This window comes from Carlito syrichta, unplaced genomic scaffold (genome assembly GCF_000164805.1).
Source record: "Carlito syrichta isolate Samal-C Ts95f unplaced genomic scaffold, Tarsius_syrichta-2.0.1 Scaffold302394, whole genome shotgun sequence".
Taxonomy (NCBI): domain Eukaryota; kingdom Metazoa; phylum Chordata; class Mammalia; order Primates; family Tarsiidae; genus Carlito; species Carlito syrichta.
In genome coordinates, this window is record NW_007246490.1 from 1 (window position 1) to 23,781 (window position 23,781).

The window sequence follows — 23,781 nt, forward strand, 5'->3', positions numbered from 1 at the left end:
TATCTAACAGTGTACTGTCAGTTTTTCACACTAGAATATATGATTCATGGTTTTGTCTTGAACTTCCTACTTCCATTTCCATGTTTCTTATATTGAGACCAGTGGCTTGCATACAATAGGCACTCAATAAATAAGCAATCAACTAACACAATGCTTTACTGTAACCCTCTCACTATACCTTCATTTCAAATTAAAAGCACCCAAAGATACTTCTAATATTAGGATAACAAAAAAAGTTAAAAATCAAATCAGCCATTTTTCTCTTTTCTACATTTATAATCTAAATCAATGACATTTATCAACATGTTAAAAGGTGGGATGAGTACAGTGGTTCATGTCTGTCATTCCAAAACTTTGGGAAGCTGAAGTGGAAGGTTCACTTGAGGCCAGGAGTTTAGACTAGCCTGGGCAACTTAGTGAGACCCTGTCTCTACCAAAAAAATTTTAAAAAGTTAGTCAGGCATGGTGATGTGCGCCTGCAGTCTCTGTTATTCTGAGGCCTGAGGCAAGAGGATCTCTTGAGCCCAGGAATGCGAGGCCACAGTGAGCTATAATCACACCACTGCACTCCAGCTGAGGCAACAGATTGAGATCTTGGCTCAAAATAAATAAATAAATAAATAAAAATAAAAAGATGGAAAGTATTTTTACATTGAAAATTCACCCAAGAAATTTTAGAATATGAAGATGACATATAACTAGGAAGGAATTTGAAGAGTTCAAAATAATTTGAAAAATAACATAAGGAATAAAGATTACTTTTCAGGCACATTTAAATTACTACTATAGCATAAAAAATTAAAATAAAGGGAGACCATATAGGTATAGATCAACTTATTTTTATTTGCATAGTATTCATAAAAATATCTGCTGCAAATAAGCAAAAACCATTAAAATTAATAAATGTGTGTCTTAATGTAAACATTTGACCAACAGCATGTTGCGTTAAATAGATACACATATACTTTATGTATGCCAACAGAAAGCAAGTTCTTTTACCTATTGTTCCATAGTTCATCAAGTCTATATACATGCTTAAGCATACTGTGCTATACTAGGCTTTAGTCTAGCTTTATAACTCTGAAAATGTATAGTCTTTAATCTGTTATTCTTAATGCACATATTATAATATAGATTCTTTGAATATGTTATTTAACATTCTTATGTATGTAAAGGAAGAAGGGAGTGGTAAAAGTGTCATATATAATTTAAATGGGTCTTATTGGGGGAAGAAATGACAATTTGCTGAATGGTGACTCCGCTTTTATTTTTCACTGGTGTACTTGCAGATATAAATGGGCTTAAGTTCAATGCAACAGAGACGCCACTTAAAAATGGTAAAAATGATACTATGAAATCTAGAGGTTGAATACAAATTCAGTGATACATACCATACTGTGTAACAAATGCTATGCAGCTGTTCACAATAATGGGCACGTCATTTTTGCTGAGCTGCTGATCCTGCAGAGCATTACCATCTGTACCTGCTGCTTTCTCAATTGCAGTATGCCAGACTGTGAAATCCAACTTGGTATGCCCATGGATGTACAACGTTCTGTAAAGTTTAAACAGCATTTCTAATTATAATTTAGCTTTAAAAAATCTTCCTTCAAAGTAGATTACCCTTAAATCCACAGACGTGATTGTATCACATCCAACATGAGAAAAAAAAACATTCCTTTACCTCCACCTACCACAAGCTTCCACTCATCTCTTCTTCAGTCACATTTAACCATGGAATAGAGGGAGTTCGCTGAAGTCACACTCTCAGTGCTTTTCATTCCTCAACCCTGTTTATTCTGTTCTAAATAACTGAACTAAAATTATCATAGCTATCACCAGTGATTTCTAATGGATATTTCAGACTCTAGTTTTCAAGATTTTGGAGTTGTTCATGACATTTCTTCCTGTTTTTCTTTTGGTTTGTCTTCTTTTCTTAAATTTTAAAGATGTGGAGTACCATTCAGGATTAGGTATACAAGTGGTCATTGTACAGGTAAAGCTTGGGCCTCCCTTTGGTCCCCACTTTGCCTGGTTTGAGATCAGGAACACTTATTGACGTTGTGTCCCCCTACCCTGATAATTCTTAGAAAGGAAAAAATATTAGCATTCAATTTGAATTTTATAGCACAATTCCTTGTGTTTTATCTGCCTATCTTTCTGGTCACTCAATCTCCTTTTCAAGCTCACTTCTTCTTTTTGAATAACAATGGTGTAACCTCAGAGTGCACACAAACTCTATAGACTCTCCAGGGACATGTCACTCAGCCCAGTGGCTTAGTCTCCCTCGTCCCATGTAAATTAGAAACTCCCAAATCCTTATCTGCAGGTTACAACTTTCACAAATCAGCTCCTCATGTGACTGAAAAGCAAAAGGACAGAGGGGCTAAGAGTAGGAACTGCAACCTGACTTCCCGAACTCAAATTTTAGCTTTGCCACTTACTACTTTTGTAACTTTAGACAAGTTATCAACCTTATTTTTACCTTAGATTCATCAATGGCAAAATGAAGATAATAGCACCTAGCACCTAGTAGAGCACTCACCAAATGTAATATTAATAACTACAGCATGCACCATATTACCAACGAACGGTTATATTTGGAAACCTTCATCTTAATGTGCAATAAGCACCTCAAGCCTTTATATTTTCCATATCAAGCTCTCCTTGCACCTCAACTCTCCCACCAGAAAGTTGGGATTAATTAACTGTAGATCAATCTCTCTCACCAATCACATTATTTTGGCTCCAAAATTCTGTTGACTTTACTCTCCAAACATATTCACCCTGTCTTCTTTTCTTCCCAACATTGCCTTCTTTTCGATGTTCATGTTGTTCCATGAGGTCACTAAAATGTCTCCCATACAATTCCTTTCCCAGTTCTCGGTGCCCCTAATCCTTCCTCTTCATTACTGCTAGAATGAACTTTGTATAATGCAAAACTAATGACATCAATTCTAGATCACTGTCTTACAACTCTTAGTTTTCAAAACGAAAAAGTCTTCAAGAGCTAGCCTGTATTTCTGTATTTTCCCCCTGCAACTTTATCGGGCATTTTCTACACTCAAGACACTCTAAGGGGAGGGGGGTGAGAATCACATCTCCTTGTTTGTAATAAATTATTTCCTGTTCTTTGGCTACCCCAGCTCCTACCCCAAAGGTAGACTCCATATGACACCCCATTGACGCTCTGTGGTCTCCCACTTATTTTTAGTGTGTCACAGGTATCCCTTCTTAATCACCCATATAGTGTATCTGTGTGAATGTTTTAGTTGCTAAACTCCAACCTTTCCACAGAAAAGCAAGGCAATATTTCAGCATCTTTAGCCACTGGCACAATGCCTGGCATTTAGTGGATACATAATGGTTTTAGAGACTTATCACTAGATATAAAATTTGATTTTAAACATAAACCAAAGTAACTGTCTTTTTAGTAAATCTATACCAAAATAAAACTATTTAATTTTGATTTCAGACTATGAGAGGGCTAGTCTTGATTTACTCCGCTCATTCCTCTGGGGTTTTGGAGAGGGTGGGAGAAGAGAAGGGATATAACTGTTTACATTTCTGATAATTGTTGCCCCTAATTTAAAAAGAAAAAAATTCTTTCCTTGTTTTCTCTTCTTGAAATGCTCCTGTAAGAAGAGAAAGCTACCAGCACCTTGCTACACTTATTTCTAACATCTTCTGAACTTGCTGTAACTACTGCTTTCTTACTGACACTTGTGCTAGTAATCCTCATCTCTTGCTTTTTGACATCTTTATCTATTGTTTTTATTTTCCACAGCATCACAGCAGCCCTGACCTCCAGGTTTTGTAATTTTCTTTTGGAAGAATTCTGACACTTGCTCTGATGCTCCTAACATGCTATATAGCATTTTCATTCATCTTACATCATCTTTAACTCACAAGCATTCTATTGCTGGGTATATTTGTCTAAACAAAATCACATAGCTCAGGTAATTTCCTTAAAAAAGATCAAGTCTCTATATTATGTAAGCTTAATCAAAATTGTGTCTTGCTAAATTCAGTTTAGGTAAAGAGAAAAGCTTAACTTTATTCTAATTTTTATTTAACATGGATTTATTTTACCTAATAATCAAGCTCTAAATATGATACAAAATCTCTGTAACTATTTGCATGTAAACAACAATGGGTATTTCAGCAAGAAAGAAATCCAAAATGCAACAATGCACCTACAATATCAGTATAATTCTGTTATTAACTATGAACATTTTCAAACTTCTAATTTTTTTCTCAAGTGAGAAGAAATCCCATAAGTTTAGCTGTCTCCTTGTGAACTAGTGAGAACTCCTGAGTCAACTTGTCAAACGGTGAATCTTAAAATATATCATCTAGCTCAGTAGATGTTTGACATTTAATAGCATCACTGCAACAACGTTCCTCTCTGATGCTTATCTAAACTTTGTACATTGAGTAAAGCATCAAATAATATTTTCAACACAAATGCTGGTTGGCTTTGTGATTTTAAGTGTTATCAAACAACCATTTCACATTTCTGGATAAGAATTCCAAGAAAACATTCATTTACATTCCGAAAATCTGAAAAGTTATTTTGATGAGTTCTAACTAAAAACAAACGAATTATTCTAACTGCCCATTCCCCAACCATAAATTTCAAAGGTACTTCAAAGCCATATAAAGAAACATTTCTATTTGCTATAAAATGAATCAAGGCAGTTCAATAACACAGAAACCACTGGTCTCGGTGGCTCAGCCTGTAATCCTGTGCTTTGGGAGGCTGAGGTGAGTGGATTGCCTGAGTCTGCGGGTTCGAGACCCGCCTGGGCAACTTGGTGAGACCTCATCTCTATAACAAATCAAAAATTAGCCAGGCGTGGTAGCGCATGCCTGTAGTTCCAGCTACTTGGAAGGCTGAGGTGGAAGGATCGTCGGAGCCCAGCAGGTTGAGGCTGTGGTGGCTGGAAGAGGCCACTACACTCCAGTCTGGGTGATGGAGTGAGACTCCAACTCAAAAAAAGAACTGAGAAACCAAGTCCTAGAACTAATAAAATCAATTCTCTCAAAATTGCAATTTAATAACCACAAAATGCAGACAGTCATATTTGAGCCTGGTCTACTGATAAGAACCAGAGAGTCTTCACAAGTAATAGGATCAATGCATCTGACTGAAAAAAAATATATGTACTCATATAACGTTTTAAACAAAACTGAAAAGTAAATAACATACACCACAAATATGACTAGAAAAGATAATATCCTAAGCATTATACAACAATAAAACCTGCAAAATAAGTCCTGCACAGAAATATGTTCATTAGTCATGAAAAGATAATTCAAAGAAGAATCGGCCAATGGCCAATACACAGACCAGGTTAACAATCAAGGAAATATGTATTAAAACAGTAATATGTCAAAAGCAATGTACCAAAGATCTAAAATGTATAATATTCATCACTAAAGAGTATAGCAAGATAAACACAGCATTTTATCAATGGATTAGATATTCTGAAAAGAGATTTGACAGTATGTGCCAAGAATCTTAAAATATGCATGCATTACTTTTGACAAGTAATTCCTACCATGGAACCCCCCCATAAGCACATACTTTGAAATGAAGACACAATATTGGTTTCTTCCAATATATTTCTAACCCTCTCTCATGGACGTGTGCATATGCACACAATCACTTGCATTTAACAAGAGCATTTAAAAATGGAAATAAGGACTTCCGGCAAGATGGTGACAGGCTGGCAGGGTCTGTGAAACCCTCTCCGACAGAGAACACCCATAAAGACCCTAGCTCTTTCCCAGGGGCTGCAGCCCCCATCTTCCACCGCCTGCTCTTCACAGGGAGCTCAGCCGCCACTGTCACCCTCAGTCGCTAATCAGATATCGTGATGAACTGGACCGCTCCTGCAGTCGCCACGCGGGACTAGGCTGCTCCTGCAGTCGCGGATACCACCGCTGTGGTTATTCCCAGCTCATACCTGAAGAAACCCATGACTTCAGAGTGTGAAGCCCCACAAAGCAGGATCTTCTGAGATCCCCGGTGCCACACCACGCCCCTAGCCCGGAAAAAGGCCTGTGGAACTCCCTCGGTAAAGTTGCCGCAGCACGCTGCGGATCCCAGCAGGATCCCTCCCCTCTGGACTGTAACGCGGGATAGCACCACCTGCTAGGGAACCAAGGGAGTAAACCTACTACCCCACTGCATAGACAGACACCAAGGCAGTGGGAAGTGGGTTTCAGACTATCCATACGGCTATTGGCAAACACCAGAATCTGCAGAGATATTTTTAATCACAGCTCCCCCCTTAATTAAATCCCAAAACTACAAAAATATCTGCCCTAAACCCACAGTCCAACTCCAGAACTGAACAAAGTAAAAGGAAATATATTAGGAAGAATAGGAGACTGAACAAACAGAAGTAAAAGAAACCCCTGAATAACAGAATTAAAGAAGATGGGGAAGTGGAAGGAAGGGAAAAGTAGGGAGGGAAAATCTGCACAAATGAAGAAAAACCAAAAGAAGAACGCAGGGCTCACACAGACCCTGTGAGGTCAGACACTGAGAAAACAGACTTCAGAACACAAACAATGAAGAGCCCCCAGAATGACTGGTCACAAGCAACAAACCCAGACATCAAGGCATTAATAGAGAATTTTTAAAAATTGAGGAGAGACAAGAGGAAAATAGGAAGGAGTTGATAACAGAAATAACAGCAGTAAAGAATACTGTGATGGAAATAAATAACAAACTAACTGGCATGGAAAGCAGAATTAGCCAGCCAGAAGAAAGAATCTCAGAACTTGAAGACCAAAATACAGAACTAACCCAAACGGTCAAAAACATAGAAAAGAAGCTTAAAAAGTCAGAAGAAAACCTTCAGGAGATGAATGATTACTTCAAGAGACCCAATCTAAGAGTAATTGGCCTTCCTGAGGCAGAGAGAGAGTCAGAGGTCACAATGGAACAAACATTTCATGAAATCATTCAAGAAAACATCCCTCATCTCATCAAGGATGAAAAAATTCAAACACAAGAAATTCAGAGAACCCCTGCAAAACAACAAATGAGAAGACCAACTCCCAGACACATAACAATTCACCTAAACAAAGTAGCTATTAGAGAAAAAATCCTAAAGGCAGCAAGAGAAAAAGGCCAGACTACCTACCAAGGAAGACCAGTTAGAATAGCAACAGATTTATCCACAGAAACCCTTCAGGCTAGGAGAGCCTGGAGCCCTATCTTCAAAGTTCTAAAAGATAAAGAATTTCAACCAAGAATAACCTATCCAGCCAAACTAAGTTTCATTAGTGAGGGAGAATTGAAATCTTTTCCAGATATCCAATCCCTAAGAACCCACGCTGTCAACAGACCACCTCTACAAAAAACACTTAAGAAAGTACTGAACACAGAAGAAAAGGAAAAAAGAACAACAACATTCACAGGGAAAAGATTAAAAACACACATGAACCAACTCCAAAACCAAAAGAAAGACAACAAACAAACAGGAACAACAACTCTGTAAGAACCTAATCAACTCTTGCATTTATGAATGGACTAAATGCACCACTGAAAAGACAAAGAATGGCAAAATGGATAAAACATCATCAGGCAACAATCTACTGGCTTCAAGAGACACAACTCACTACAAAAGACACCCACAGACTCAAAGTAAGAGGATGGGAAACAAACTTTCAGGCGAATGGAATACAAAAGAAAGGAGGTGTAACAATCTTAATTTCAGACAAAATACCCTTCAAGCTATTAAAAACCAAAAAAGATACAGAAGGCCACTACATAATGATAAAAGGTTCAATCCATCAACAAGAAATATCTATCCTAAACATATATGCATCCAACATATGTGCATCAACTTTCATAAAGCAACTTCTAGGAAAACTAAAGAAAGATATTGACTCTAACACCATCATAACTGGGGACTTTAATACCTCACTCACAACCCTAGACAGATCATCAGGATAAAAAATCAGCAAGGAGATCCGGAACCTCAGTGTGACTTTGGACCACATGGACTTAATTGATACCTACAGAACACTCTATCCAAAGACCACAGAATACATATTCTACTCATCACCACATGGAATGTATTCTAAGATCGACAACATAACTGGCAATAAATCAGTCAAAAGCAAATTTAAAAGGACCAAAATTCTACCATGCACTGTCTCGGACCACAGTGGAATAAAAATACATTGACACCAACAAGGTCCACCCAAAACCCACAAAGACATGGGCACTAAACACCATGACACTAAACAACTCCTGGGTCAATGAAGAAATCAAAACAGAGATCAAAAGATACCTGGAAACAAATGAAAATGAAGAAACATCTTACCAAAATCTCTGGGACGCCTTAAAAGCTGTAGTAAGAGGGAAATTTATATCCCTACAAACACACATGAAGAAAATGGAAGGAACACAAATTAAAAGCATAACAAGCCACCTAAAGAAGCTGGAAAAACAAGACCACAAAAACCCTAATATCAGCAGAAGAATGCAGATCACCAAAATAAAAGCCCAAATCCAGGACATAGAAGACAAAAAAATAATACCAAAAAATCAATGAAACAAAAAGCTGGTTCTTCAAAAGGATAAACAAGATCGATGGTCCCCTAGCTAGACTGACCAAGAAAAAAAGAGAAAAAACCCAAATAAGCACAATCAGAAACACAAAAGATCAAGTCACATCTGACCCTGAAGAAATACAAAAGATCATTGGAGACTACATCGTACACTTGGATGGAAACAAACTTGAAAACCTTAAAGAAATGGAGGACTTTCTGACATCACACAACCTACCTAGCTTGGAACAAGAAGAAATTGAGACCCTAAATAGACCAATAACAATCAAGGAAATCGACTACATAATAAGAAAACTACCTACAAAAAAAAAGCCCTGGTCCAGATGGCTTTCCAGCAGAATTCTACAAGACATTTAAGGAGGAGTTGATACCAATCCTACTGAAGGTATTCCAGGCGATTGAAAAAGATGGAACTCTCCCCAAACCATTTTACGAAGTCAACATCACATTGATACCCAAGCCTGGTAAAGATCCAACAAAGAAAGAGAACTACAGGACAATATCTTTGATGAACATACATGCTAAAATTCTCAACAAGATCCTAGCAAACCGGATTCAACAATACATCTCAAACATCATCCATCATGACCAAGTAGGCTTTATTCCTCGGATGCAAGGCTGGTTCAACATTCGTAAAACCATACATGTAATTAAATACATCAACAAATGTCAAAACAAAAACCACATGATTATATCATTAGATGCAGAAAAAGCTTTTGATAAAATCCAGCACCCCTTCTTGATAAAAACCCTCGAACAGCTAGGCATATGGTGAACATACCTCAAAATAGTAAAAGCCATCTATGAGAAAACCACAGCCAGCATACTCCTAAATGGACATAAATTGGAACCATTTCCCCTGACAACTGGAACAAGACAAGGATGCCCACTCTCACCCCTCCTGTTCAACATAGTATTAGAAGTCCTGGCTTGAGCAATCAGAGAAGAGAAGGCAATCAGGGGTATTCAAATAGGAAAAGAGGAAGTCAAGTTATCACTCTTTGCAGATGATATGATTGTGTACCTTGAAAACCCAAGTGAATCTGTCAAAAACCTCCTTACACTGATAAAGGCCTTTGGCAAAGTCTCAGGATTCAAATAAATGTGCAAAAGACAATTGCATTTCTTTCCACCAATAATAAGCAAACAGAAACCCAAATAAAAAACACAATTCCATTCACAAAGTCACACACAAAAAAATGAAATACCTTGGCATCTTCCTAACCAGAGACATGAAAGACCTGTACAATGAAAACTACAAAACACTGCTCAAAGAAATCAAAGATGACACAAACAAGTGGAAGAATATCCCATGCTCATGAATTGGAAGAATCAACATTGTGAAGATGTCCATCTTACCTAAGGCAATCTACAAATTCAATGCAATACCCATCAAATTACCAGCAACATTCTTCTCAGACCTAGAAAAAACAATACAGGAATTCATATGGAAACACAGACGTCCAAGAATAGCCAGACCAGTCCTCAGCAAAAAAAACAAAGCAGGTGGTATCATATTACCAGATTTCAAACTTTACTGTAAAGCTACAATCATCAAAACAGCTTGGTATTGGTACAGGAACAGGCTCATAGACCAATGGAATAGAATTGAGATTCCAGAAGCAACACCTTAATTTCTCAACCAACTCTTCTTTGACAAAGCCTCCACCACTTACTACTGGGGAGAGGAGAACCTATTCAGTAAATGGTGCTGGGAAAACTGGCTGACCACATGCAGAAGATTGAAACAGGACTCCTATCTATCCCCATGCACAAAAATTAACTCCAAATGGATCAGAGACCTAAATGTAAAACCTCAAACCAGAAGAACCTTAGAAAATGAAGAACATACCCTCATGGACATCGGAACTGGCATCCAATTCCTGAACAAAACCGGAAACCCACAAGTCATAAGAGAGAAGATAGACAAGTGGGACCTCATTAAACTGAAAAGCTTCTGCAAAGCCAAAGAAACCATCAAGAGAGCAGGGAGACAGCCTACAGACTGGGAAAAAGTATTTGCCAACTTCAGGTCTGACAAAGACTTAACATCCTGGATTTACAAGGAACTCAAACGTGCTGAAAAGAAAAAAACAAACAACCCCATTATAAAATGGGCAAAAGATATGAACAGACACTTCACAAAGGAAGACATCCAGGCAGCCAACAGACACATGAAGAAATGTTCAACCTCACTAATCACCAAGGAGATGCAAATCAAAACCACACTGAGATACCACCTAACTCCAGTCAGAATGGCAATTATCTACAACTCATAAAATAACAGCTGCTGGAGAGGGTGTGGTGAAAAGGGAACACTTCTATACTGTTGGTGGGAGTGTAAACTAGTGCAACCTCTGTGGAAAGCAGTGTGGTGATTCCTAAAAGCTCTAAATATCAACCTACCCCACAATCCCCCTACTGGAAATATAACCTGACGAACTCAAATCACTCTATAAAAAAGATACCTGCACACGTATGTTTATCGCAGCATTGTTCTCAATAGGAAGAACCTGGAAGCAACCACACTGCCCATCAAAAGAGGACTGGATTAAAAAAATGTGGTACATATACACGATGGAATACTACGCAGCCATAAAAAAGAACAAAATCATGAATTTCATAGCAACCTGGATGGAACTAGAGTCTATAATACTGAGTGACCTCTCATAGAAACAAAGATCCAAGTATCACATGTTCTCACTCATATAATGGACCTTGAACATCCAATGTAATACGATAAGAAAATGACTGACAGTAGTGGGAAACTATGGTGGCGGGAAGGGAGATGGGATTAATGGTAGCAAATATCTGTCTGGGGACAGGTAAACACCTTTTATCAACAGGATGCCTGAATGAAACGTATTTGTATACCTAACCCTTAACTGTACCCCACAATATCATAATTTAAAAAATTGATATTAAAAAAAGAAAAAAGAAAACAGGCACCTTTAATTAAATGTAATGGTCTTGAAAATTAAAATAAAATTAAAATGGAAATAAGCTGGAATCCCAACAGGCAGAATGTATTAAATGGTTTAGATACATCCAGATATATATGTGTTTAGTACAATGAGCAAAAAATCCATAATTAAACAAATGTATAAGTTTAATTTTATTTGCCAAAATGTTGCAATTTCTCTGTATAGAAAACTCATGGATATTTTGTTTCCTTCTTCATATATGTCTGTATTTTTTTTTTTACAAAGTGGTTGGAAACAAATCACATATGTCAAAGTTTTGACTGGGTCCTTGAAGGAAAAGTTATTTACATCCTTCTGAGTCCCACCATTTTGGACTGTCATTGAGATTTTGAGCCAGAGAACTAGAAATCTCTCTATCAGGCTTTTTTCATTTATGACTAAAAAGAAATAAAGACCAACAATAATTTGCCTGAGGCTTCAGGGCTAGGAAAGAACAGCAAATCTGAGCTACCTAGTACTAACTTAGTCCATGACCCTTCCTTTTCCTGGAGTATTATATAGGTCTCCATAATTTAAAGCTCTGGTCCTCAGTTCCAAACATGCAATTCAAGAGGTGAAATACTGAAGTATATCTTTGTGTGGTCTTTCTTCTTACGCTGCTAATCACACACAGATTCACAAAACAGAATTTCCTGCACAAATAGACTATCACAAGGTCACACTATTGTAATGAACCTGGAAGAAGATCTCCAAGAGCCGTTCGTCAGAAGATCTATGTCTTCTGAAGGGACAGGTTACATTCTTGCCTTGAAAAGCATCCTGGGCATGTTGGAAATGCAATGAATATGACTTTGGAAGATAATTTGGAAATGTTCTTTGTGTATTTTTCTTTATACATCCTAAAAAACCTTTCAAAGTGGAACACACTTATCATCAAAGTAGGCTTTTTGTTTTTGTTTTCTGGAGAATAAATTGTGTTATTGCTGTGAGTGAAATCTGGTTATTAGAAGTCTTTAATGCACTATGAAATGCACTCATTTTAGGCCAGGTGTGGTGGCTCACATCTATAATCCAGCACTTTGAGAAGTAGAGGCAAGAGGATTGCCTGAGCCCACAAGTTCAAGACCAGCCTGGGCAACTTTGTCAAGACCTCATCTCTACAATAAATCAAAAAATTAGCTAGGCATGGTGGCACACGCCTGTAGTTTCAGCTACTTGGAAGCTGAGGTGGAATGATCACCTGAGCCCATCAGGTCGAGGCTGCAGTGGACATTATCGTGCCACTGCACTCCAGCCTGGATGACAGAGTAAGACTTCCCACTCAAAAAAAAAAAAAAGGCACTCGTTTTAAGTGTACAGTTTGAAACATTTTTCAAATGTTTACACCTGTGTAACCACCACTACAATCAATATAAAGACCATTTCCCTCACTCACAATTTCCTCCATGACTCTTTACAGGGAATACCTTCCCCTACCCACAATGCCAGGGGAAACTCGGTCTGCTTTCTGCCACTATGTGTTAATTTGCCAGTTCTAAAATTTCATATAAATTGAATTACACAGTATTACTCTTTTATGCCTCAATGTTTTTACTATTCACTCATGTTATTATTAATATAGGTAACTTTATAATTCTAATAACTATTCCATATACGAATATATCACATTCTGATAATACAATCACTCACTGAGGAACATTTGAGGTCTTCTCAGATTTGGGCTATTATAAATAAAGCTGGATTTGAATATTTATGTAGGCGTCATCTTATGGACATATAATTTGTCTCAGGTAGGACCTTGGGAGCTCATTTGCTGGGAGGTATAGTAAGTATATACTAACTTTTTTTATTTTTAAAATTTATTTTAGATTCAGGAGATACAAAGGCATATTCGTTACATGGACATATGATATAGTAGTGGGAAATGGGTCTCAGATGGCCCATTCCCCAGATAGTGTATATTGTATCATGCAGGTCATTATAAAACTTTATTTAAAAAAAAAAAACCCTGCTAAACAGTTACCAAAATGATTGTACTATGGTATAATCCCACCATTCTTGCCAACACTCTGCACTGCCACTTTCCATACTTAAGTTTTTCCAGTACGTAGAATGTTATTTCATTAAGGTATTAATTGTATTTTGCTGATACTGAACATTCATTTGTGCATATTGGCCATTAATAAATCCTCTTTTAGAAATACCTATTCTTTTTTTTTTTTTTTTTTGGCTATTTTATTGAGCATTTGTCTTCTTGTTAACTTATATGTGTTCTTTCCATATTCTAGATACAAATGCTTTATCAGATTTGTAGGGTGAATATTTACTGGCAGTGTGTGACTTTTTAAATTTCTTAATGACATTTAAAGAGCAAAGTTATAATTAATGTTTCTTTTGTTTCGTGTATTATTCCAATATTTGTACCTTTTATCTAGTTTCCTCACTTTATCACATTGAACCAGCAATATAAAGTTGAAAGAGCCAGGCTCGGTGGCTCAGCCTGTAATCCCAGAGCTTTGGGAGGCTGAGGTGAGTGGACTGACTGCCTGAGCCTGCGGGTTTGAGACCCGCCCGGGCAACTTGGCGACACCTCATCTCTATAATAAATAAAATTAGCCGGGTGTGGTAGCAGGTACCTGTAGTTCCAGCTACCCGGAAGGCTGAGGCGGAAGGATCGCCAGAGACCAGCAGGTGGAGGGTGCGGTGGCCGGAAGCGTGCCACTGCACTCCAGCCTGGGTCATGTGACAGAGTGAGACTCTAACTCAAAAAAAAAAACAAAAAACAAAAAAAAAAAATTGAATGAAAGTGGTGAGAATGAATATCTTTATCTAATTCATGTATCTGCAAGAAATTTTTCAAATATATCTAATGTGTTAACCTTATTGGTATAAAGTCGGTCATACTATTCCTTATCTTTTATATATCAAGATGACCCATAGTATATCAATTCCTTATCTTTTATATATCAAGGTGATCCACTCACGCTACTGGTAACTTGAATCTTCTTATCCCTTTTTCTAGAGTTTCATCAAATTTCTTAACCTTTTTATAGCTTCATCACACAGTACTGGGATGTTATTGTTTCCTTATAATTGATCAGGTATTTTCTAATTTCTTCTATGATTTCTATTATGAACTATGGGTTATTTGGAAGTATGCTTAATTTTGAAATAGTCACAAATTGTTGAGTTATCTTTCTACTACTAATATAATTTTAATTCCTTTTTTATTAAAAAACAAACTCCAAGTAATTATATTTACTCTTTTAAATTTACAGAACTTGTTTTATGGCCTATGATATAATTTATTTTTGTGAATGTTCCAGATGCACTTGAAAATAATATATATTCCCCAGTTGTGAAAACACACACACACACACACACACACACACATACACACAATTAGTTCAAGTAGTTCTGAGTCTTCTATATTCCTATTGATTTTGTTTTACTTTCCTATGAGTTAGTGACAGCCAATAGTTGACTATTCCAGCATAATGGTGCACCTGTTTTGTGCTTTTTTTTTAAAACAATCACGTTTCATGAACTCTGAAGCTTAGTTATTAGATACATACATTTTTTAGAATGGTATGCCTTCTTGATGAATTGGCTCTTTCATCAGTAGAAAATGTCTCTCATTTTCTCTGATACTTGTCCTAGAGTCCATATTGATATAAACATGTTTGCTTAAGTTTTCCTATGTAGGACTTGCATGGCAAATATTTTCTATCTTTTTTAAATTTCTCATGTACTTGTGCACCTGCACATAATCACATTCATTTAACAGATCATTTTAAAATGGAAATAAGCTGAAATCCCAACAGGTAGGGAATGTATTAATGATTTAGATACATCTAGAGATATATGTGCTTAGTACAATGAGCAGAGAATCTATAATTGTACATATGTATAAATATGTATGTGTGTTTTATGTAAATGGTTCAAAGGGTGTTTTGTGTAGAAGTTCTATATTGTGTCTTACACAAAAAAATCTATTCTGGTAATCTCTGCCTTATAATTACAGTGTTTTAATATAATTGGGGTATTGACTGGATTTACATAAGCTTTAAATCCTGCAGTTTGTTTTCTACTGACCCATCACTTCTTTCTTTGTTCTTCTTTTCTTTTCTTTTGGGGTTTTTTTTTTTTTTCTGTCATCTCTGCTATTGGTTTAATAGCTCTACTCCATTAGTAGTGATTGCTCTAGAATTTTGAACATATATTTTAAAAGCATCTCCAAATAATATTATACATAGTCTCAACTTTTCTTCATTTTTCACTTCTTGTCCTTGACTTGTGATACTGGCATACATTCTACTTCTATTTATGTGATAAACTTCATAACACATTGTTATATGTGCTTTCAGCTGTCATCTATCTTTTAGAACAATTTAAAAATGATAAGATATAATTTGAATTCTTCAGCATATGCTTTCTGGTACTCCAGTTTCTTTGCATAGATCAAAGTTTTCAATTGATATCATTTTCTTTCAGCCACAAAAACTTCCTTTAACATTCCTTATGATATAGATCTGGATTCTTTCAACATTTGTTTAGCCAAAAAAAAAAAAAATTATTTTGCTCTCATTTCTGACATACATTTTGCTAAATGGAGTATTTTAGGTTTATAATGACTTGTTACTTCCTCTTTTTCAGCACTTTATTGATTGTATTACACTGTCTTCTAGCCTAACTGCTTCTGATGAAACACTCTCATCTATGTTCACTATATTTAATGTGTCTTTTAAAAATCTGGTTTATCTTTATTTTATTTTTTACCTCACATGGGTTTTTAGAAATTTTATTATGATGTGTCTTAACATGGTTTGTCTTTGTATTGCCTGAGGCCTGTTGATCTTAGTAGATGTGTTGGTTATATAGTTTCTATGAAATTCAGACAATGTTTGGACACATTTATTCAAAGACTATTTTTCTACACCCATCTTTCTCTTTTTACATTTTTTAGTTTTAATTACACTTACCTGAAACTGCTTGGCACTGTCCTGTAAGTCACTGAAGTTCTGTTGATATTATTTAGTCTTTTTTTATCTATGTGTTTAAGTTTTGATAGTTTCTATCATCATGACTTCAAGTTCACTGAGTTTTTTTTTCTGTAGAATCTACTCTTATGTTAAGTTCATTTAGTGAAATTAGCTTTTCAGATATTGTCTTTCTCAACTTTAGAAGTTAAATTTGGTACTTTTTAAATTATTCGTTTTTTTATTATGTCTGTTTTCCTTTAAATCTTTGAATATACCTATAATATTTTCAATTGCTCTTCAAAGTCTTTACTAATTCTATTATCTTTTTCATTTCTGGATCTATACCTGTCAACTGATTTGTGGCTTTTTCACATGACAAGTACATGCCCTAATCACTGTACATGTCAACTACACCCTAAACACTATGAATGTTAATTAGTTGAGTGTCAGGATTGTGCTGTCTTTCTTTAGACAGAGAGTTGACAGTTGTTGTTACAACATTTGCAACTAAATTTCTTATGATGTAGTAGATCATTTGGAAATCTGTTTTTAATTAAGCAAAGCAATGTAAAAACAGAACAACTTTTATTCTAAGGCTCGTTTAGCCTTCATACTATGGTGTTATCTTTCTTGAGTTTTTATTAAACACTCTGTGTGTTTAACGAAGTCTGTCTAACCTGGCCGAATGGAATTTCAACATATCCCAATGCTGTCTAAGATCCAGGATCTTAAACTTACGGTACACTGGGAATTGTTTCTGCCTGGCCTCTTGGAATTTCACCCAACAAATATGCAGATTACATTGAGTCAAAGATGCAAAGGAACTCCTATGAAGATTTCTGAAGCTCTTTACTCATCTCCCTCTGCTTTGGTACAAATTTGAGATCCTGCAGATTCTCTAAACTCCTATCCCTACATTACCAGCACATTTTGCTTGCGTTTTCCCATTCCCTGTGCCAATGGGCTGAGAGTTCCTACTGATAGAAAAGACAGTCAAGGTGATCCTAAGGCTTACTTCATTTGTTTCCCTTCTCTCTGTAATCACAACCTGGAACACCTATTGTCTCAAAGTCTGAAAACATTTGCTTCATATATTTTGTCCTGTTTTCTAGTTATCTAAAGTGGGAGTGCATATTCCATGCCTCTTATTGTTTCATGGCCAGAAATGGGAGACTGACACATTAATTTAGTCATTATACCCATAAATAATCTTCATTTTAGTTTTGAGGGATATAGCATTTTTTCCTACTCCTTCAAATAAGAAACGGGAGCACAGAGATGGAATTTTAGTCAAAAACAGGCAAATACCAATTATTAAGAAAATATACAGCTGCACAAACTGTGTCACAAGAATAATGCAGTAGAAAATAATATTTTAAATTGCTTGTTTCTTCTGGAGTCAACAGCTCAGCAAACAGCCTCAAGGTATTTGATACCTCAAAAAAAAAAAAAAAGGAAAGGGCTCCAGTGTTTCAATCCCATCTCTACCCACTGTTGGACAGCACCTGTATGTGGAATGTGAGACAGATTCATTACGACTCTGTTCAGAGCCTTAAATGGCGTTCCCCCAACAGCAGAATGAATCAAAATCCCGACTGTAACACTAATTTTGAAAACAGTTGTAAAATATGTGTTTAAAAATACTTCTTGTCTCCCCTTTCAAAGGGCTTGCAATCCTTTCCAGGAAGACAAGTTATGAATTAAATATAATTGGAAATACAAAAACAGCATCAATTCACAGCTCCAGGCCCACCGGCTCATGCTTCCTCCTCAAAACCTCAAGATAAAGGTCAGCCTGTACTGATATTGCTCCTAGCCCATCCTGTTTGTCAGGACCTAGTATTTCATCTCTTGGGATAACTTAGTCTTCTCACTCCTTCATTTTCTCCTACTGAAATCCTACCTAAGATTCCAGATGTAGTTAAATACGTTCCTCTTAAAAAAAAATTATCTTGATCCCTTATCTTGAAAAGATCTTCCAATTCTTTTTTACATTTTTTCACATATCACATTTATTTCTCCGTAAGCTTACCTCCTCATACACAGAGGTGCTTTGAACTAAATGAAAGAAAATGTCTGAAGCAAATAATAACTTTAATAACTTAAAAATCTATCTTTTGTTAAGTAGTCACACTTTCCTTTCATCATAATTTTCTTTAACATAAAATTACTGTATAATGTTAGTTTGGATAATCCCTTTCTTTTTAAAAAAGTTATGGGAATGGTGAGGATAGATAATCTCCTATTTGCCTTGGCAACATTCAGATTCTTCCATCTCTAAGAATTAAATCATCAGAAAGTTACAAAAGCAGTCAAGCTTATATTGTGGGCAATCGGCTACTGTTTAATTTGCAATTACATGCACAATTTAGAAACCGCTTTCAGTTAATTCAGTCTCCAGAGTATTGCTAACATATCAACTACTATAAAACACAATTCGGGGGGGGGGAAGTTCATATGGAATAAGTTGATAGAAAAATAAGGAATCTTAAACTTACAGTGTTATATCTTAAATTGAGAAACATAGTGTGCTCCATAATTGTGGGACATATTGATAGTGTTTATTCCCCAGTGATATCTTTTCTATGTCTGGAATTTCCAATTAAAATTGAAATGCAAGCTGGGTTTGGTGGCTCAGCCTGTAATCCCGCGACTTTGGGAGGCTGAGGTGAGTGGATTACCTGAACCTGTGGGTTCGAGACCTGCCTGGGCAGCGAGGCCTCATCTCTACAATAAATCAAAAAATCAGCCAGGCATGATAGCGCATGCCTGTAATTCTGGCTACTTGGAAGGCTGAGGTGGAAGGTTCGCCGGAGCCCAGCAGGTCGAGGCTGCGGTGGCCGGGAGCGGCCACTGCACTCCAGTCTGGGCGTCAGAGTGAGACTCCAACTCAATTAAAAAAAAACAACAAAAACTGAAATGCAGTGCTATCAAGGGCATTATGCGTTACTACAGGTCAATCAAATATTCTAAAAAAAAAAAAATCACACCAGTCTTCTCTGTTTCTGATAACACAGCTGAGTTATTCACATTGTGCTTATTATAGCCAATAACCTTTCAGCAAACGCTTAATAATAGGTGTATTTGGCAAATGAACATGCAGCTATGGAATGTGAAGATGATGAGCACCATAGCATATTTATTAGAAAGAGATATACAGAAGGCATGGGTTAAAGTGCAGAAATAGTTTTCAAATTTTGAGAAGATGATATTGTAATCTATTGAACATTTCAGTCAAAGTGGAGACATGATCTACTGTTAAGAAAATGCCTTCTGAATTCCTGGTCCAGAACTTTTGCTAACAATAGATGTTCAACAACATACTATATATATATCTTAAGAATCCTGACTAAGACCAAAAAGAAAGTACAGAATCTAAGTCCCAATAACAACACTGAAGAGCATGCCAGAAACCCTTAAGTGTAATCAAGAAAGCTTTATTTTCCAAAATAATAATTTTTAAAGTATACAAAGAATACACATTAAAACGACACCATCTGGAACACCTTCTGTTTAGAGCTTTCTGGAGCAAAAATGCTCTGTGTGGAAAATATTATTGCAATATTTTTTTTGGTCTAAAGACACTCATGCTATGCATATAGAGAAAACTGCCACAAAGAGTAAAATATATATCTAAATGGTAACTATCGACAATGGATGCTTATCAATTTAAGAACATTTTCAGTTCAGGGAGCTCCTTCTTTTTGTCTTTAAGAAACACTAATATACTTTAGCATTTTAATCAAAGGTAGATAAGGGCAGGCAAAAAGATGTGAAATTAATTCATTAAATCTATTTATGATTTGCATTTCTTGTTTAAGCTGTTACTAGTAAAAACTAAAAGTTAAACCTTATAGCTGATTGGTTTAGTTCTCCTTTGAATTATTCACAATATCTCTCTGTGTCATCAACACAAATAACTGGAAGTTGTTTTATTTCCAATCCACAATTTTATCTGTCATTTTATCACAATCTACCTTAACTGACAGTCATTATTTCCCAAGGGGCTAATAGATCAAAAGAAAGATGAAAACGAGGGTGATGCAATGAAATTCTCTTATTTTGATATGGTACTGTAACAGCTCTTCAACAATCACAGCTATAATTAACTAGCTATGTTTGAGTACTGGGAGAGAGAGACATATTCTCCATCTTGGTATCATTCACAGGGTCACCCTTATCTCCTAGTTCACAAAGCAATGGAAAACCAAGTGGTAGCTCTCTCAATATCCCACTACCAGACAGAGAAAACCACCAACAATCAAAACCATCCATCAATTCCTCTTCCCTTTTAAACCTTGCTCTCTTGGTTATTCTCTCTCTTATACCTTCAAATTTCTCCTTATTTTATGTCTCTTTTTCCAGAAAATTTAAGCTTGTAGCCAAGCATAGTGGTGCATGCCTGTAGTTCCAGCTACTTGGAAGGTTGAGGCAGAAGGATCGCCTGAACCCAGGAGGTGGGGTCTGCGAAGGCTGTGAGAGTGCCACAGCACTCCAGCTTGGGCAACAGAGTGAGTGAGACTGCAACTCAAGAATAAATTTTTTTTTGATTTGTACAAATTCAAGCCATCTTAAAACAATTGCATGTATATGCCTTCCTGGTTCAAATCACATCACTAATCCTATTAATCTGTTGACATCTTTGACAAACTGTCATCCACAGCAGTCTCAGTGTACTCAGTAATTGTCCTTAATCTGATCCAGTACCTGCTTGCTCACTTCTCTCCATGAAGCCACCAGATGGACTCTGTATCACTTACCCAGTGGAGTATCTATTTTCATTGAGCATGTCCCCTTGGCAGCGCTTGATATGTTTAACTGTTCCTTCCACCTCAAAACATTCTCTTCTGGGCTTTATGACACTACTCTCTCTTAAGTTCTCGCATCACTCTCTGGGCAAACAACCAGTTACTCCTCCCAGAACAGCTACTCCTCCTTGATGACTTCCTCCCACCCCAAAATGATGTGTATTCATCAAGGCTCCATATTACTTACGCTGTAATTCTATAGACATACTAAAATGATTTCACTTTTATCCTTCTTTATATTGGTAACTTCAAAATCCGTATTTCCTGCCCACTAAGCTTTTCATAAGCATCTGATCCAAAAAAAAAAATAACTTCCTCCTTGCAATTTCTTCTTACAAGAACCTCAAGTTCAAGATGTCTAAAATCAAACTCAACATTTCCCGGCTGCTTTATTCCAAACCAGCTCCTTTTCCACAGTTCCTTATCTGACATCTATAAATTCACATAATACACACATGTATGTATAAATGTATGTAAATATATACATATGAGACCCATTTTGCACCACACAAGGTGCCATGTGCTTGTACAACATATGTTCTTTGTTCTGTCAGAGTTTATAACTTACTGTTTTCATTATCTATTAGGCTGATTCTATACTTTCATTCTCACTGTTGACCTCCTTTTTCTCTACTCTGTTTTTTAATTAGGTAGAAACTGTGTAAATGCATTATTTTCTAATAATTTTGTTAAAAAAGAAAATTTCAAATTTTCTAATAAACATTTTTATTTTCCAATAAATCCTTAAATTTTAAATTCTGGTAACTTGTGTACTTAAGATCTTGGTACATTAGCTGACAATTCTTTAGAATGAACTGTACAAAGATATTGGTAAATTAACACTGATCATTTGGTTTAAAACATATTTAGGTTGTTATGACAAAAATTGACCTGATCTTGATTTCAAAGTGGATTATTCTCATCTATACCATCTAGACAGTAGAAGGTTAAGTAGAAAATAGTGCTTGGCAAATGGTAAGTTCATACATTATCATCATTACATCACTGTTATTATCAAATTACTATTTATTTGAAGAAAACAGGAAACACAAGTAAACCCAAGATACAAGCATATGATAATATAGCTGCTTTTACATGGTATATGTGCATTGTAGAGCAGCTACTCAAAGAGATTTAAGGAAAATAACTTGGTTATTCATTTATCCTCATTTCTCTTACTCCCATACTGGACTATTCCTTACTCTTTACTTTCATCCTACTGCTTTTAACGTAACATGTAGATTTTTTTAAAATCTTAAATTATTATTAAAGACATTAAGCATCTGTGATCATTATTTTGGAATTCCTTTAGTTTTCCACTATCCTGTGAACTCAGAGGATAATTATATTGCAAATAGATTTCATTCCCTGATCCCTGCAGTTTAGGAGAAAGGTCAATAAGTATAAAGCAACAAAATATTTGGTATTCTGACTTCCATATCTTGCATTCATGAGGGAGTACACTATATGTAGTAAGCACTAAATAAAAATTCATCAAACCAAGTCATTTCAACCCATATTAGCTACTTTTAAATTAAAACCTATGTACCACCGGTTAAATCCTTCACAGACAAAAATGGTAGAAAAACACCTTGGCTACAGTAACCAAGTAAATAAAATGATAAATACAGTAAATTCAACCACCACACTGATGTTTGCCTGTTGGTTTAAGAACATAAACTCTGAGAGCTCAGACACCAAGTTTGTGTTGCTGACCATTTCTTCTTCCTGCCATGGAAGTAGCAGGCTGTAGGCATTCTATAAATATGAACAGATGACTACAAAATACACTTGTGAGAGTACTTTAATGCCATAATACAATCTACACACATTACTGCCTCATTATTTCTGGACATGTCATTAACAGTACTCTGACAGTACAGTGAAAGCATCATCCTGTATCCAAAATCAGAATCTAAAATATCATTAACCATCATAATCCTAGAGATAAGTGAAAATGCAAAATCCTAATTATGCGTGGAAGTTAAGAAACACGCTCTGACATAAATATCTAATCAGCAATATGCTTGTCATCTACAGCTGTTGCTGTATGTCCTCCCAGGAAGTTGAAGGAAAGACAGGTTCAGATAACTGTTGAAAAGCGTTATCCTTGTTATAGAGCAAGAAAAATAATCAGAGGGAAGGCTGATTTAGCTATATATATATATGATTTGTTTTGTTTTGCTTTTTGAGTCAGAGTCTCCCTCTGTCTTTCAGGCTGGAGTGAAGTGGCATGGTCACGGCCTCAACCTGCTGGGCTCAGGCAATACTTCTGCCTCAGCCTTCCAAGTAGTTGAAACTGCAGGCATGCACAACCATGTCTGGCATTTATTTGTTTGTTTGTTTACTGTGGAGATGAGGTATTACCCAAGTTGCTCAGGCTGGTCTTGAACCCATGGGCTCTGGCAATCCTCTCTCCTCGGCCTCCCAAACTGCTGGGATAACAGGCATGAGCCACCGCACCCGGCACTA

General features: G+C 36.3%; 1 protein-coding gene across 1 annotated transcript in view; it reads right to left on the reverse strand.

Annotated features, from left to right (window-relative positions):
• Positions 1-1,391: 1,391 nt before the first annotated feature.
• ARAP2 (ArfGAP with RhoGAP domain, ankyrin repeat and PH domain 2) overlaps positions 1,392-23,781 on the reverse strand; it is a gene marked incomplete at its 3' end in the record, with an annotated part of 112,456 nt that continues 90,066 nt past the window's right edge. The window contains exon 19 of the mRNA XM_008056542.2: positions 1,392-1,555. Within this exon, the coding sequence (XP_008054733.1) occupies positions 1,392-1,555 (164 nt within the window). The remainder of the gene's footprint in view (positions 1,556-23,781) is intronic.